This window comes from Electrona antarctica (assembly GCF_951216825.1).
Source record: "Electrona antarctica genome assembly, chromosome: 6".
NCBI classification, from domain to species: Eukaryota; Metazoa; Chordata; class Actinopteri; order Myctophiformes; family Myctophidae; genus Electrona; species Electrona antarctica.
This window is the reverse complement of record NC_136811.1, coordinates 35988403-36005415: the sequence shown is the minus strand read 5'-3', so window position 1 is coordinate 36005415 and position 17013 is coordinate 35988403. Positions and strand designations below refer to the sequence as shown.

Here is a 17013-nt window from a genome sequence, read left to right as displayed (position 1 = left end):
TTCCTCTGCCAACCTGGGGAGGCAGCGGACTGACCTCATGCTTCCTTCTATGCATGAGGAGTCCAAGCTGCTTCTTTTCACCTGACAGGGGAGAGTTTCACCGGCCGGACGTAGCACGTGGAAGGAACACGTTATTCCAACCAGTTCCTTTCCCCTCCATCAGGCGCCCCGGCTGGCCAGGGGGAGGTAGTTTAGAGACCAGGATTACTGCATGTTTTTTGTGAGGGTACCTACCCTAGGGGACACGAGGAGAACATGCAAACTCCACACAGAAGTGTCAGGGATCTTTTGAAGTGTCACAGGTTAACTCATCACTCATTTAATTGGCCAAGTGGTTTGTGGCCTAACTCTATCCCAGAGAGCCAAAAGAGAGTCTACTACTGTATGTACTTGTTCAACTTCAACTCTCTATCCTTAGAGAACCGGACTTGAGCTAACTTGGACTTGAGCTACAACTTGTGTAATGTGTATATTGGCTATTATTGGGGAATGTTTCTCCCCAGAATAGTGGTTAATAGTGGTCAAGTGGTTAAAATAATACACAATACCAACTTAATCAGTTACCCTTAGTTGTACGACGAATAGCGAAAGTAGTTCATGTACAAGCTTGCAGCTTGTAGCTTGAAGACATTTGAAAATTAATTGTTTTTTGAAAAATGTCCCAAAATAGGAACACCACGTGGTCTTTTTGTTGCATAGGACTAGAAACGTGCTAGCAGCGTGTGTGAATGTTTGTTGCTACAGTATACTGTATGCTAATCCCTATAGCTGGTGGATGGAAGCTATAACTTTTATTTAACTGTGGTGTATTCCTTTAACCAAATTCAAACAGACATGCTTAAGACAAATTGCAAAACAAATTATGAAAAAATAGCAAAAATAGAAGATCTACAATTCTACACAAATGTGTCGATGCGATGTGAACTGTCCACAGCTCTCCTAAACTGAAGATAAGCTGAAAATGGGTGATTAAGAGTAGTATCAGTAGGTTTGCATCAGTAGTACTGTATGTGTGCACTGTAGTCATGATACTCTCACTCACATATGATGACAGCCCCCTTATTGGAAGAATACTATTAACCTTTCTAGATGTATTCTGTTCCTGTGCTTTCTCTGTTTCTTTTGCCCAAAGCCCCACTTCCTCTTTGTGTTTTATTTTATGCAATATTTTGTGCATAAACTCTCCCTCTCTCTCTCCCTCATGTCTCTCTCTCTCCTATTCTCCCCCCTCTCCCTGACTCCCTCCCTCATTCTCTCATTCTCTTTCCTCTCTTCAGATCCAGAGATGGCACAGCTATTGTTTCTGATAATTCTCTATGCTCTTCCATCTCTTGTTGTGCCCATACATAATTCATCAACTGGAGGTAATTTGCTTGTGTTTTTGTCTCTATGTGCATGTCTGTTTATGTGCTTGTGTTTGAGTGTTCGTGAGTGTGTGTTTATATGCATTAATGGGTAGAAGCAGCTCCATAGAGATTGCTAAGTGACCTAAATGGAGTGCTGTTATTTGTGCACGTTGGGAAGGCAGCAAATGGTACAGGGATATCATGTTACAGTAATATATCTACTTTTTTTCTGGAGGATGAAACTCTTCCTTCCATCTTGCCTACCTCCTTCACTCGTCTTTTCTTTCAGGCTGTGCCATCATCCGGCCTCCTAGGGATGGAGGGATCCGTTACAGGGGGCTGACCCAAGAACAGGTACACAGGTTCTGGATCTGTTCTGGATTAAAAACGCAGGGATCAAACAGTGTTGATTTGACATGTCCAAAATAAAATAAATAACACCCGCTCATACACTCACGCATATGTGCGTCGAACACTCTTGTGTGTGCACTGTACAGGGCACAAAGACAATGACAGACATACACATACACACATGCACACAATTCCCCCCACATACCGGTATGCATGCAGCATCGGAGTGCAAGGTTGAAACATAATCACACTCACACATGCGCCGAGAGATCCCCCTCTCTTCCTATACCCCCTCCTGAAACCAGAGTCAATATGCATTTCAAAACCACAGATGCTTGTTAATTCAGAAGATATTGCCATGAGATGTTATTTATAACACAGCTCAACCAATAGCACCACATGGGCCCAGAAAGCCAGTGTATTAAGACAAAATTAAAGGAGTCCCTAAGTGAATGCGACAAATGGTATGAGAGAGCATCAATCACTGTAATTACTCTCTCTCTTTGGCACTAATATAACTCTCTCTCCCTCCCTCTCCCTGCCAGATACGCAGTGTGCAGATTCTGCCGATGGATTATGAGATCGAGTACATCTGCAGAGGGAACAGGGTGATTGTGGGGCCTAAGGTCAGGAAGTGTTTGCCCAATGGCACATGGACGGACATCATGCAGTCCAGCAGATGTTGTAAGTGCTCTTTGATCCAACCCTCTATCAGACTCTCTCTGGTTTAAATTGAACTGCTGCTGCAGTAAATTAAAGAATTGAAAAAAAAGGACTTTGTGAGTGCAGACTGTTTCTGCATGTTTCTGCACTGAGAGCCTGCACCTGTAATTCTCTTAATCAATTGACAGTAGAGCACGCTCAGCTCAGGACCTCTGTCCCCTGCTGCTTTATTTCCTTTACCGTATGTCCTCCTATTCCCCATCAAGATGTGTATTTCAACAAGCCAGAGTATAGTGGTTACTATAAATTTTCTCTAAAATTCCCTGATGGTTTAATGGCAATCTTTGATGCAAAGCAAATGTATTTCATTATCACAAATCTACCATGTTACATCATTTACAATACACCAAGTGGGGATCGAGGTACAATGTGTAATGCACTGTATCTTTTCCCTCCATTTTTAAAAGTCTAGGAGTAACCTAATAGTTATTAATGTCAGGGGAAGGCGTAACCTTCCAGTTAGTTAGTTACTTTATTGATACAAACAGTATGAAGTTGTTAATTTTGTATACCAGTCTTACATTGACACATACCCTGCTCAGGTGGTATGCAACTCCACCCCCCCTTCTCCACACGCAGCCTATGAGAGGATAACTAGAACCGTGTAAAGCTTATTCTCAAATAGTCCCCAATGTAAGATGTACTGCCGGTGCTGGTATAGAGTGGATGGACAGATACATCTGGGTTGATCTGGGTTCTGGGTTGGAACTTGGTAGGTCTTATATCTTGATCCCTCTTCGGATTGCAGTTTATCAATCATGTCATGTCTCCTCGGTCACTCTAAATATGATCTTGTTTCTACGTTTTCTATGGTAAATGAGAATTCATGACTTGGTTGTCCTTTCAGAACACTAGAGAGGTGCCCGTGGGGCCTCTACAGTGGTGCCCGTTGGGCACTGGCCTACTTGGAACCATACAAGTTGGAAATGCATGCCCCACCCAGATATTATGTCTGTGTCCCTTTTATGCCCAATGTCAGAATGATGTCAGATTTCTGTATGTGTCTCTCTGTGTCCCTTTATTCCTATATATGGAGTTCTGTGTCAGCCATGCCCAAATATGGAGTGTTGGGATGTCAGAACAGGCCAGCTTAGCACTGCACTGTGGTGGGGTAGAACGCGTGTGTTGAATTTGAAGTCGGTGGGGCGAGTGGTTCTCGAGTTACGTAGATTACAGACGTACAGATGGGGCGACTGTGGCTCAGGAGGTAGAGCAGGTCGTCCAATGATCCATGGGTCAGCGGTTCGAATCCCGGCTCCTCCTGTCTACATGTCGAAGTGTCCTTGAGCAAGACACTGAACCCCAAATTGCTCCCGATGTGCTGGTTGGTACCTTGCATGGCTTCCGCCGCAATCGGTGTATGAATGTGTGTGTGAATGGGTGAATGTAATGCACAAACTATGTAAAGCGCCTTGGATAAAGGCGCTATATAAATGCACCATTTACCATTTACAGATGTACACACAGAGACTTGGTGCATTTATAGTTAGATTATAGATATCAACAGGGTAATCAAGCATGCCATGACGTGGCTGTATCTTGCTGAAGAACCTTGGAACATCATAGTTGGTGGACAAGAACAATCAGTTTGTTTAAGTGCTTTGTCTTCTCTTTTACATGTAGGGCAAATGAGATTTAGGCATTTCCATCAGCAGTGAAGATGGCCCCAAGATACGTATTAACTGTCACAATGTCTCACAGCCTTGAAGCAAGCTGAATAGGTTGCTTATCTTCCTCAGATCCCAATATAGCCATAAACTTTGTTTCACTTTCATTAACAAGCATGCCATATTCAGTCAGCCTTTCTCTTGAGGTTGCCAGGATAACAGTCACAGTGTCATCCATTAGCATTAGAAACTGATAAGCATCTCAACAGACATTACAAACAGGAAGCAGGATGTAGGGGATCCTTGCCTCACTCACACGATGGACGCTGTTATTGTGGTGGAGTCCAGGATACTTGTAACAGTCACACTGTACATTGACATCAGAACCAAAATGCTATATAATAGTAAGTCCACACCCCAGGCTCTTTAAGACTTTGAACAGTTTTCCCCTTGGGACCCTGTCATAGGCTTTGGAAAAAGCTATAAAGGCAATGTACAGATGCAGCTTCTTTCTGGCACAATGTCTAATTATAAGCCTAAGTGCCACACTGTGTTCAAAGCAGCTTATTTTATGTTGTGCACCTGCCTGCTCTCGGAATGGCTTATACCAGTCAGTCTGTTATTGAGCACATATTCATAAACCTTTGCTGCATTATTAATCACACTTATCACAGGTAATTGTCACAATCAAGACGGTTATCTTTCTTAAATAACATGATAAGTCTAGCAGGGGCCCGGCTCATTGGATAGCCAGTTACAAATATGGAGTTCATGAGTGTGCATTACTTTTTATGTGCATCACCCATTCAAGTTTTTAAAATATATATATATATATATTTTGGGCGTATTTTGCCTTTATTGATAGGGTACAGTAATTAGACAGGAAAGGGGAGAGAGATGGGGAGTGACACGCGGCAAAGGCCGTCGGGTTCGGGAGTTAAACCCGCGGCAAGCCGTCCGGCTGGCTTGGCAGCCTAGGTGCCCAGACAGTTGAGCTAACCGTCCGGGCCACTTAGCAGAAGTTTGAACACACCTGGGCGTACTTCACCATCAGGGCCCGCTCCTTTTCCTGCCTTTAGCTGGTGGTCAAACAAATATTGAAGCTCTGCCATTGTGATAGGCTCGCCTAGAAGTGGCATGTAACTGTTGGCATTATAGCCCTACATACAGTATGTAGTGGGTGTTCTCCCTTGTCAGCAGGAGGTTCAGCAGTCTCTCCATATGTTCTTGAAAATCACTTACAGAAGGTATCTCTTGTCGAGGGGATGAGGAAAACCCCCGCTTCCAATCAATAGCTTGCCACATCTTTGCATCATCACACTGCAATATATGGAAATGCTTCCTGCTTTCCTGAGCGGGTTGTGTGCCAGGGGTCTAGACCAGGGCTCCACATGTGGCCATTCCACAGCTTAGGAGCCAGAAGGTAGAAGATTATAGGATTTATGGAGCATTGGCCAGGGTGTTGTAGGGAATGGAGGAGCAGGTCGACGTCCTGTGTTACCTGATCAAAGTGTGCGGGAAGGGGTGTAGGGGTGGATCGTGTACTGATGGCAGGTGCCATGTGAGTGAAGAGAAGACAGAAGGGGGGAGATGTTGGGAGGTTGAAGACCAGGCATGCTGTGGCATTCTGGATGGAGTTTGAGTGAGTATACTATCAGACCAGCAAGCAGCCCTAATTCAGCCCTACTTTAACTATGCTTGCACCTCTTGGTTCTCAAACATCTCTATGTCACTAAAGTCCAAGCTACAAACCTCCCAAAACAAACTACTACTCCTCAGTCTGGGGCCCATGGCCGATCTTTTTGCAACCCATTTTGATAGTCTAGGGTGGCTCCGGGTAGAAAACAGAGTTAAGCAATTGAAATTGGGACTGACATTTAAAATTGTAAATGCAGCTTTGCTCTCTATGCCCTCTGTACCCGCATACCTGACAAACTACCTAAAAAAAAGTAAGTGACTACCATAGCCACAATACAAGAGGAAGCAAGAACAACAATCTGGTACCACCCACTTTCAAACAAACAATTGCTAATTCTCCTTCTACAGCACTGCCACCCAAGTGTGGAATGCCCTGACTCCCTCCCTGAAAAAATGCAAATCCCTGGCGTCCTTTAAAACAGGCCTGAAAATCCACCTTTCAGCATGCCAAAGGGAGAGGAAATGATTACCCCCCCCCCCCTCTAAGTCTAGTGACTACCCCCACCTCCTTATAACCCCCCTCTTTGTTCCCCAACCTGTACATATTTTTTGTTATTTTTACCTTTTATGATGATTTGAATTTTGTTGTTATTTTTCATGCCATGATTATGAACTGAATACCCAGGACCTGAATGGAAACAAGACCGCAAGGACTTTCTTCGGTGGTCCCTTTGGATGTGTGTTTGACTGTACCCTGTACTGATTACATTTCTGTTTGACTGTACCCTGTACTGATTACATTTCTGTTTGACTGTACCCTGTACTGATTACATTTCTGCCAATAAGGTATAAGGTAAAGTGAAGTATTCAATCAATCAATCAATCAATCAATCAATCAATCAATCAATCAATCAATCAAGGAGGGAGTTACTGTAGGACTTTCCAGGAAAGAAGTGAAGCTCAGTGTTGAGCTTGAGGTTGTAGGAGGACATCCACTGTGAGATGACAGAATGCAGCAGCAATGTGCTCTTCAACCTGTGTGGCAAAGGGAGGGGAGGATAAAAACAGTTGAGTGTCATCAACAATGACATAGGAGCTTGTGAGCAGAGATGACAGAGCCATGGGATCTGGTGTAAGGGATAAAAAAGAGGGGGCCAAATACAGATCCCTGGGGGACTCTGGTCATGACGGTATGAGGGGATAAAAGCAAACCTTTCCATGAAACTTGGTAGGCAGAGGAGAACCACTTCATTGCCATCCCAGTGATACCAAGGTCAGAAAGGGTGTTTGAGAGAAGCTGTTGGTTCACTGAGTTAAATTCTGCAGATAGGTCAAGAATGATGAGGACTCATAAGTGGGAGGCAGCCATTTCAGTGGAATGAGAAGGTTTGAATCCAGACTGATTGGGAATCGGGATCCAAAAAGTTGTTCTTTGAGAGATGGAGAGACATTGGTTAGAAACAACCACCAGAGTTAGTATGGAAGTGTCCTTGAGCAAGATGCTGAGCCCTGATGTGCAGGTTGGTGCCTTGCATAGTTTCCTTCGCAATCGATGTGTGAATGGGTGAATGTAATGCACAATCTGTTATGCGCTTTGGATAAGAGCGCTATATAAATGCACCAATTACCATACTGTACACGCACGCACGCACGCACGCACGCACGCAGGCAGGCAGGCAGGCAGGCAGGCAGGCACGCACACACGCACGCACGCACGCACGCACGCACGCACGCACGCACGCACGCACGCACGCACGCACACAGCTATGGCAGTGTGAGGGACTCACTCTGTCTATGCAAATACTGCCATCATTCCTTTAAAAGATCTTCTGGATATATCTCTGCTGCTGGGCAGAAACCAGCTATGGATTATGCACTCTCTGCTTTTGGGGCTATGTCCAAAATATTAACTTTTTAGGAAATGAGAAAAGAACACAATACTGCTTCATGAAAGTTGGTATGGTGACTTTATAAATCGTCAGATACTTGAATGTGTCCTTTTTATCTTTCTTTTTTTTATATCCCATGATTTCTGCAACCCATTTTTTCACCCAGTGTCAATTATCTAATGTAATCCTGGGCGCTACTCTTCCTCTGCCAACCTGGGGAGGGCAGCGGACTGACGTCATGCTCCCTTCTATGCATGAGGAGTCCAAGCTGCTTCTTTTCACCTGACAGAGGAGAGGAGCGTTTCCCCGGCCGGACGTAGCGCATGGAAGGAACACGTTATTCCGACCAGTTCCTTTCCCCTCCATCAGGCGCCCTGGCTGGCCAGGGGGAGGTAGTTTAGAGAACAGGATTACTGCTGTTTTGTGTGAGGGTACCTACGGGGAGAACATGCAAACGCCACAATGAAAGGCCCTTGTGTCCTTGTGTCCTTATATTATCATCACTTTACCCAAATACAGTACAGGTCAAGTGGAGTTAGGATATTTTTGACCATTATTGTGGCCTGGCTTTGTCATTTTAATTAATGATGGAAAAAACAACTGTCTCCAAAGTTGGAGTTACTGTAGTGGTTGACCGACAGTTTGAGGATCCAATGGAGTAAGGAGGTTTAGTCAGAAGCATTTTAATACTTGTAATACCCACACACAGATGTAAAGGGTGTTCAATAGCACTGATTTATAAAAAGAGAAGTTGAAAATGGTGACCATATATCACTTTATGTTTCTGTACCACTTAAGCTTTAAAAAGATGATGTTCTCCCGAAGCAGCTTACTGGCTTTCTACAGCTGCTTAATTATCTTTCCCTCTCCCTCTTTTCCAAACTTCAAGTGCTGCTGTGCCCACGGGTGTGGACATCTCTGGAGAACGGCAGGGTGGCGGTGAAGCCCCCGGGCCCACCGGTGGAGGGCACAGTTCTCCATTACAGCTGCCATGCCGGCTTCATCCTGGAAGGCAGAAACATCAGCCACTGCACCAAGCTGGGCAAGTGGGACTCACCCAAACCCACGTGCCTCTGTGAGTGACTCAACTGCCTCAATAGAGCATTACGTTCAATTTAGACAACAGATTTTATCAGCAAGCAACACTGTCAGTGCAAAGAGTATGAACTAGGCTAAAAGAAGATACAGTAACAACACACTGAAAAATGTCCTTGCCTGTGTTATTTTGTAACATAGTAATCAAATTCACAACTGTTATGTCTGGTCAGTTGAGTAATACATAAAAAGGCCAGCACAAAAAAAAGATCTGGGCTGGGCAGCATTCACAACCACTTCAGCAACAGTTATGTCAGAGTGATAGGCCTATACTATCTCTGTTTTCCTTTCATTGATTCAGCAATGTAGGTCACCAAATTTGGAGGAAGTGCTATAGATTAAATTAAACGCTTTTTTGCTCTTACTTACTCTTTACTCACTCTGCACAGCCCAATTTAAATTTCAAAGGCATAATTCATCTTCGTAAAACACAATAGCAATGTCACCATGCATTTATTATCTGTTTAACATACATAATTAAGTTGGTAACACAGTAACACTACTTTAGAGTACAAATTCCCACAATTAATCATCAATTCAGCATGAATTAAATTGATGGATTAGTAGATAGTCTTTGAAGGAAATGTCCAGTACAAAAAAGCAGGCATTTGCATTAAATTCACCTGCTTTTCCAGACTGTTTCTATGAAATTTATAAAAAAGTAGGGTAAGTGATATTTAAGTGTTAAATTGCTTTATATTCTGACAATACTCAGTGATTGCAGAGTTTGTTCAGTAACAGGAGTCACTCGGTCCCTCCAGCTCTTGATTGAACAGAAAATGCATTTTCAGGCAAGGATGGATACCAATTTGATCCAACCAGGAGAGAGAACTTACATAGGATACTATTAAACAAATTGGAAGTGATAACTCAAAGAAATGAGCAGACAACATTGGAAGTGGAACTGGAACACAAAACTTTGAAGCTGATAAATGGGTAGTCCACTTGCCAGCCCATAGTAACCTGACTCCGCCAGATGGGGCAGCAGAGGGGGGAACCCAGTGTACTCTCTGCTGCCCCATCTGGCGGAGTCAGGTTAAGCCCATAGAGCCCCATTGTGAACCCGGAAATGTTGAGTACCCTAAAGTTTTATGCTAGAAATGTTGAGTATGGGTTCCCAGCATTTAGAAACTGCCGGATGCTAACTTGCATATGTTGGGCAATTTTCAACAAGGCCTGCAGTATGCTATTTGCTATGCACTGGAAAATGTACATGACATTATTTCAGTAAACTAGAAATATGAGGAGCCGAGGAGGAAATGTTAGAGGGAGAAACTGTATCCAATTCCAACTCAATCAACTTTTCATGTAATGCACGGTACGGTATTATTGCCATCACCTGGGTGTGTGAGTCGTGTAACTTCCCCGACGTTAAGCTGTGTATGGCTGCTATAGCATCGGTTCAACAACATAGCCATGCAAAATAACATTGACAGCTATGAGGTGACGGAAACTTGCCATTCTCAGCAACAGTTGCTAAACTATTTGGATTGGCATTGGACAATCGCTTTTGGGGTCTGGGTTTAGAAGGGTCCATTGTATTTTGTTTCTTAAAGAGCTGCCTGGAGAGATGGGGACTGGGGAGACCCCTGTTACCGACAAACAAGTCTATAGCAATCAATATAGTGCTTTAACCTTTTAACACAAAACCTTTTGTTTTAACCAAAAAAATATCACAACCCTATACCTTTAACTAAGCAATTAGAGTGTAATCTGGGGACTTGCACTGGTTTTGAAATTCCTGCCATATGAATATTGCAGGTCTGAGGTCTTAGCTTGCCATTTTATAGATAGGATAGCTACATCATAGGATAGTCAACATAATAGTATTATTATAGCTGTGATATTATTAGCCTGTCCAATAAGTATGTTTCTGTCACTTTGTGGCATGAAATAATATGAATTTTGAATACTGAATGCACACAATATTCCTCTGGGAAAATACACACCATAACAATATTTTAGTGAAAGATGTCCTCTTCTCTTGTTCATCAAACCGCTCTATGTTTTAAAATGTTGAAACATTTCACCCAAATCTTCTTTGCTAGTTGCTAATGAACTTTTTCCCTTTCCTTTTTTTTCTGCTGGCTTACCAAAGATGACAGAAACTACACAGGTAGGATTCTGGCCCTGAGTTGTTTCATCATGTTGTTATGTAGCCTACAGTATAATTACATTTAAATAAATGTCTTTTATCTCAAGCTGCAATGCATTTTATGGACACAAGAGGGCAGCCGTTTCTAATCTATGAGAGTTGGGTAAAATGCTCTCATACGTCTACAAGTAGGCAGATTGTAACAGCATTGTAGGCTACTAAACCCATCGCACACCAAAAATAGACGATCTACAAGCTCGAGTTAAAGTACTGGAGTACTTGCTTTAAAAAATATATGTAAGTATATTTAGACACTTTTGTACAAGCTCACACTTTGTGCTGTTGTGTGTGCTACTACGTAGATCTGCTATATTTCAACTAGGCCTATATTTGAAAATGTGGTTTAAGTGGTTAATTCATAATGTAATTTCTATCCTAGAAATGTAGTGGAGTCAAAAGTACATTTGTCTGAAAGTATCAAAAGAAATCACACCCGTGTGAACTGAGTGGTGTAAGGTCTTATATAGACTGATCAGCTGTGGTCTGACGTAATGTCTGACGTAATGAAATCACACCCGTGTGAACTGGGTGACCATAGCAACCATGCTCATTTTTTGGTACGAACAGACAGACAGACAAACAGACAGACACGTAAACTAACAAAGCCAGTTGTAGGAGTGGTTTACACCACTCAAAAATACAAATACTCTGCTCAAGTAGGCTACAGACATACAGTACTCAAAAACGGAACTTGTATGTAGTATATGCCTATAGCAGCTACTCAAGTAAATGCATGTTGTTACTGTCCACTGTGTCCACTCTCCGCTGTCCACGACCACTAGGCTGTTGTATCATGTTGTTACTGTCCACTGTGTCCACTCTCCGCTGTCCACGACCACTAGGCTGTTGTATCATCTTGTTACTGTCCACTGTGTCCACTCTCCGCTGTCCACGACCACTAGGCTGTTGTATCATGTTGTTACTGTCCACTGTGTCCACTCTCCGCTGTCCACGACCACTAGGCTGTTGTATCATGTTGTTACTGTCCACTGTGTCCACTCTCTGCTGTCCACGACCACTAGGCTGTTGTATCATGTTGTTACTGTCCACTGTGTCCACTCTCCGCTGTCCACGACCACTAGGCTGTCATTCTGAGACAGAGCAGAGGCTTTCACTTTTTAATAAAACAGGCAATAGAGATACATTATCCTCTCTCTCTCTCTCTCTCTCTCTCTCTCTCTCTCACTCTCTCTCTCTCTCTCTCTCTCTCTGGTGTAGGCAGCAAAAAGCAAGACACTTGCACACAGTTTGATTGACTGAACAAAATTGACACAAGGAATTAACAATCAGGGTTAGCAGATTATGGAGAATTACTTTCTACTAAATGTGTATTAGTGTGAAGCATGTTGGCGACGAATGTGTGCACTGTTCTCAGTTCTGACAACCTTTCTTGGCTAAATAAAAGGTACAATATAGGCCCTACTGGTGAAATAATGTCACTGGAAAAATATAATTATTTAGTTGTTAACCGCAGACTAACCCATTGCTCTTAGTTGCAGTCAAGGGAAATAAATGGTGCATTTATATAGCGCCTTTATCCAAGGCGCTTTACAGAGATTGTGCATTACATTCACCCATTCACACACACATTCATACACCGATGGCAGCGGAAACCATGCAAGGCACCAACTAGCGCATCGGGAGCAATTAGGGGTTCAGTGTCTTGCTCAAGGACACTTCGACAGTAACTCTGGGGGAGCCCGGGTTTGAACTGGCAACCTTACGGTTACCATCCAGGCACTCTACCCCTGAGCCACCGCCACTGCCTATGGTCCACGGTATTGGACCATAGGCATATGGAGTTGTTGGAAGGGCTTGAGCAGAAATGCTACATAAATACATATATAGAGATTCACAGACACACAACGCATGCATGCACTGTAATGAATATTCAGCCCTGTAATGAATATTCAGCCCTGTAATGAATATTCAGCCCTCTGAGCCTCAATGTGTTTGTATTGGTCAGGGGCAATCATATGCAACTGCAGCTGGTTGAGGTTAGTGACTGTTAATGAGATTGCCTGGTGTAGTTTAGTTAATTCATTTGAGTTAAAGTTATGCACTGTTACGTTTGGGCAAATTATATGCAACCTTTTTATGATTCAAATATAATTTTGTCCAATCTGTAGAGTATAAGATATATAACTTATACAATTGGGGTTGGGGATCTGACACAAATTTTGACTGGGTCAATATTAAATGTATCCCCTGAGCAAGCAGGCAGTCTCTATTAGCTCAATGATAAAAAATGTCAGCACTTGTGCAGGAAACCGGGTTCACATCAGGGATAGAAGAGGAATGTTACATAGTGCAGCTTTAAGATTAGGCACTGTTTATGTTTAGGCATGGGTTTGGTTTGGTCTGGTTAATATTATGAGTAAGGATCTGTGGAGGGTGTTTAGAGCGCTCAAACAGACACATCAAAACAAGTGTTTCCTTTACCAATGCCATGTGACACCTGTGACAGCTGAATATCCACTGTCAAATTTAAAACCATGCACTCAATTCTCTCAGCCAGGATTTATGTCGACATGGGCATGACAACAGAACTCACATAACATAAAGACAGAGACTTTACAAAGACACAATGAACTAAACAGGAGATAATTTCTCCGGTCCTGTCATTACCCTGTTACGGTAATTTAACTCTGAAAGTGTTCATTTGGGTACATTTTTACACTCTCATAAATGAGTTGAATTAACACAGATGATTTGATGGTGTGCTGCACTGCTGCCTGTTGTAAAGGTTCTGTAAGTCATTTATTTTTTGTTTAGCTTTTTTGTTAAAACAAAAACAAACATTTAAAAAGGTTAAGCTTTATATATTCTGTATAGTAATCATTTCTATATAGAGTGTTTGCTCAGTAAGAGGGGTCTGCAATCTGCATCTCTGCAGCTCCTTACCAAACCGAAAATACATTTTCAGGTGGGGTACCCATTTTATCCAATCAGAAGCCATTTATCATCTTCAATTTTATAGTGTTCCAGTTCCAAATTTGTCTGCAACTTTCTTGTTTTAGTTTCATAACTTCCAATTGCACTTGTTTATCCTGTATGAGTACTCTCTCCTGATTAGATAACATTTCTATACCCTGACCTGAAAATGTATTTTCTGTTTACTAACGAACTGGAGACATAGCAAGACCTGTTGGTTAACAAAGTTAGCAATGATTACTATAGGACTATAGAGCTATTTACACTTATTTTAACAAAGAAAGACCACGTACAGCACCTTACTTAGAACCTTCTTTTTACACTCTGTCATCTTCTCTTATTTTGTTCCCTCTCCGCTCAGTGTGTGTTCACCACCCACTTACTGCCTCCTCAGCAGGAGAAAGGTTAATACCCTGCTGTGTGTGTGTGTGTACACGTGTGTGTGTGTGTGTGCGCGTGTGTGTGTGTGTGCGTGCGTGCGTGCGTGCGTGCGTGCGTGCGTGCGTGCGTGCGTGCGTGCGTGCGTGCGTGTGTGTGCGTGTGTGTGCGTGTGTGTGTGTGTGTGTGTGTGTGTGCACACACGTGCGTGCCTGCGTGCGTGCGTACGTGCTCATACAGTATGCATATTACCTTCCCAACTGCAGAGCCCATGACTGGGAAGATTACATCCACTATAGTTTCTCTTGTACTCTGTGATCTACAGACAGAATTGTCCCCAAGGTCCCCAAAATAATAACATGAACATGAATAATCATGAAATGCCATTTGTATAGCGTTTTAACAGCATTTACCTTTGTGAGTGTTCCCCATACAGAACATCAGAAAAACAAAAACACTTAATCTGGCTATTATAGGCATAGTGCACATACCCTCATATTGTCTGACATTCTCAAAACACATCGGAACTTACACAGACCAGTGGCAATACAAACAGAACAGAGGTAACTAGAAAGTCTGGACCCGCTTGGCCGGGCGCTCCAACGAACACAATTGGCCGTGTTCGCGGGTGGGAAGCTGAATGGGGAGGGCTCATCTTTGTCGCTGCATTGATGATCCCCACAAGCGGTCAGGGCGCCTGTTCAGGGGAGGGAGGAGGTGGGGGGGATAGCGTGTACCTCCACATGCGTTACGCCCCCCTAGTGAGACCTTTCACTGTCGGGTGTAAAGAAGATGTTGGCTTGATGGCCCGGGTATCGGAGGAGACCCGAGGCTTTCTTCACCCTCCCAATGACTGATTGTGGGGGTTAGCAGAGATGGAGTACTTGTAGAGAGGCTGGGGAATTGGGAATTGGCTATACTAAATTGGGACTAGAAGGGGAGAAAATGTTTTTCTTTTATCTTGAAGGGGCATGTTTTGCACTAACTGTCTTTTCATTATGTCTGCCCACGATCTCTGTGATTTATACAGTACGTTTGTTTACCTCAGTCACTGATACTAAAATCTGATATTTTATTTTTATTTTTTCTATGAACCTGTGACCACCCATACTGTTATAAAAAAGGAAATAAAAAGATTTTGAAAAGAAAAGAAAGTCTGGACCCAAGACCTGGTGCGGGTCACATCAGAGTTCAGTGATTTGGCTAACCAAAATTATGTGGATGTAGGCTACTTCATGTATCTACTATGAGTTCATGAATTATCCAATGTGTGATTATCTTTGCATAACACAATGATGTAAATCCCAGCTACAGTATCCGGTACTCAAAGCATGTTAAAGAAAGATACTGTACTGAGAATTAATTATAAATAGCCTACTATGTGACAGAGGACCAGTGTCTGCAACAATACTGACAAAACTATAGCTTACATGTCAGCTTCCAGGCAACACCCATGTCTAGAAGAACATGGATTTTAAAACACATTTGTGCTTTTACTTAGAACAATCCATTTTGAATGGTGGCCTTGGTATTCTGGGCAAGTGTGGAACTATCTGAGAAATATCGGGAAAACATTATTTTTATTCGATTTGTTTGTGCTACCAAAGGCAAGAAAAGTGAGTGAGAAAGCAGGCCATTATTATCCAGGGGAATGCCCTATTGCACGTATTCTAGATTCAAGAAGTCCAAACGCCCTCATTAAATTGGCTCAGCAACAGATTGCAGCTGAAATGTCCCCATAGTGCACGCTGCAGACTGCACCTAATACCTCGGCAGCAAACGGCTGTGCCTTCACAGGGGTTGTTTACTGCATTCTTGGACGCTGTGCGTGCTGTCAGTGCTCGCTGCTGGTGGTGTGGATTGGAACGCCTTATAAAAGTTCAGGCCTAAATAATTGATGCTGTGGTGGATGGGTCATGGGGTGGGATGGGTGTGGGGTGGTTAAGGGGGGTGTATGGGGTGATGGAGAAGAAGGGGAGGGAAAATGCCAACAGATGATCACTAGATTCACCTCGGCCTCTGGTGGCTTATTAGCAATGGGATCTGCATGAATTGCACACTCCAACATAATGAGATTTGGATAATGAAGTGAAGTTATATAATCGTGTTTTATAAAATCACTGTAGAATTAAAATTATTTGAATGGTCTCTTTCACAGCTGTTTGAATAAGGAACTTTCAAAAGTGAAAGTATCCTATTATTACAGTGTTATTAGAATGTTCATAGAACATTGTTGATACTTGTGTATATGATTGTGGAAAAATAGTATAATTGATAGACCTAGACTTTTTTTTTTACAACAATCCAAAACCTTTCCCTAGAGTAAAAGCCAATGCCATTAAGTATTAATAACGACGTCAACTGATTCATGAATATCTTGGCAGGAGCCAGACAGGATTCTCCACGGAGGTGCATGCATACTCACTTTTGAAAAGGGCAGAAATAATGACCAGCTGGATCATAATTGAATTCCAGCTCTAATTCTGTTATAGCCATTGACCTACCGAGGGATTTCATGTAAGGTTGGCAGTTGGCAGCGAGAAAGTGCTGCATTGGCTGCTGCAAGGCCAGTGTGTCTTTTTGGTCTGAGTGTACAGAATGTGTGTGTATCTTCTAGTATGTATACGGTGGCAAGTGTGTTTGCATACCAACATACAACATGCATATGATCATGTTTGTGTTGTCATTGATTATTTTCTCAAAGTAGCCGCTGTAGCGCATGGGGGCTGTTTGTATGGAGGTGGATGAGCATGGAGTGAGCACACTGAGAGGCTTTTACAAAGAACGAACACTTTGGAGCATTCTTGATTGATTGTGTAGCTGAAAGCTATAATCTTACTGATACATTTATTATTTGAATGCCACAGACGAAAAACAGTCTAAGTCCACACGATTTA

General features: G+C 42.8%; 1 protein-coding gene across 2 annotated transcripts in view; it reads left to right on the top strand.

Annotated features, from left to right (window-relative positions):
• Positions 1–1285: 1285 nt before the first annotated feature.
• Positions 1286–17013, top strand: part of gabbr1a (gamma-aminobutyric acid (GABA) B receptor, 1a) — a gene marked incomplete at its 5' end in the record, with an annotated part of 66480 nt that continues 50752 nt past the window's right edge. The window contains 5 exons of one of the 2 annotated variants that reach the window (XM_079504079.1): positions 1286–1364; positions 1636–1700; positions 2243–2381; positions 8444–8629; positions 10748–10765. In XM_079504079.1, coding sequence (XP_079360205.1) covers positions 1286–1364; positions 1636–1700; positions 2243–2381; positions 8444–8629; positions 10748–10765 — 487 coding nt within the window. The remainder of the gene's footprint in view (positions 1365–1635; positions 1701–2242; positions 2382–8443; positions 8630–10747; positions 10766–17013) is intronic. The other variant, XM_079504078.1, reaches the window with a different exon arrangement.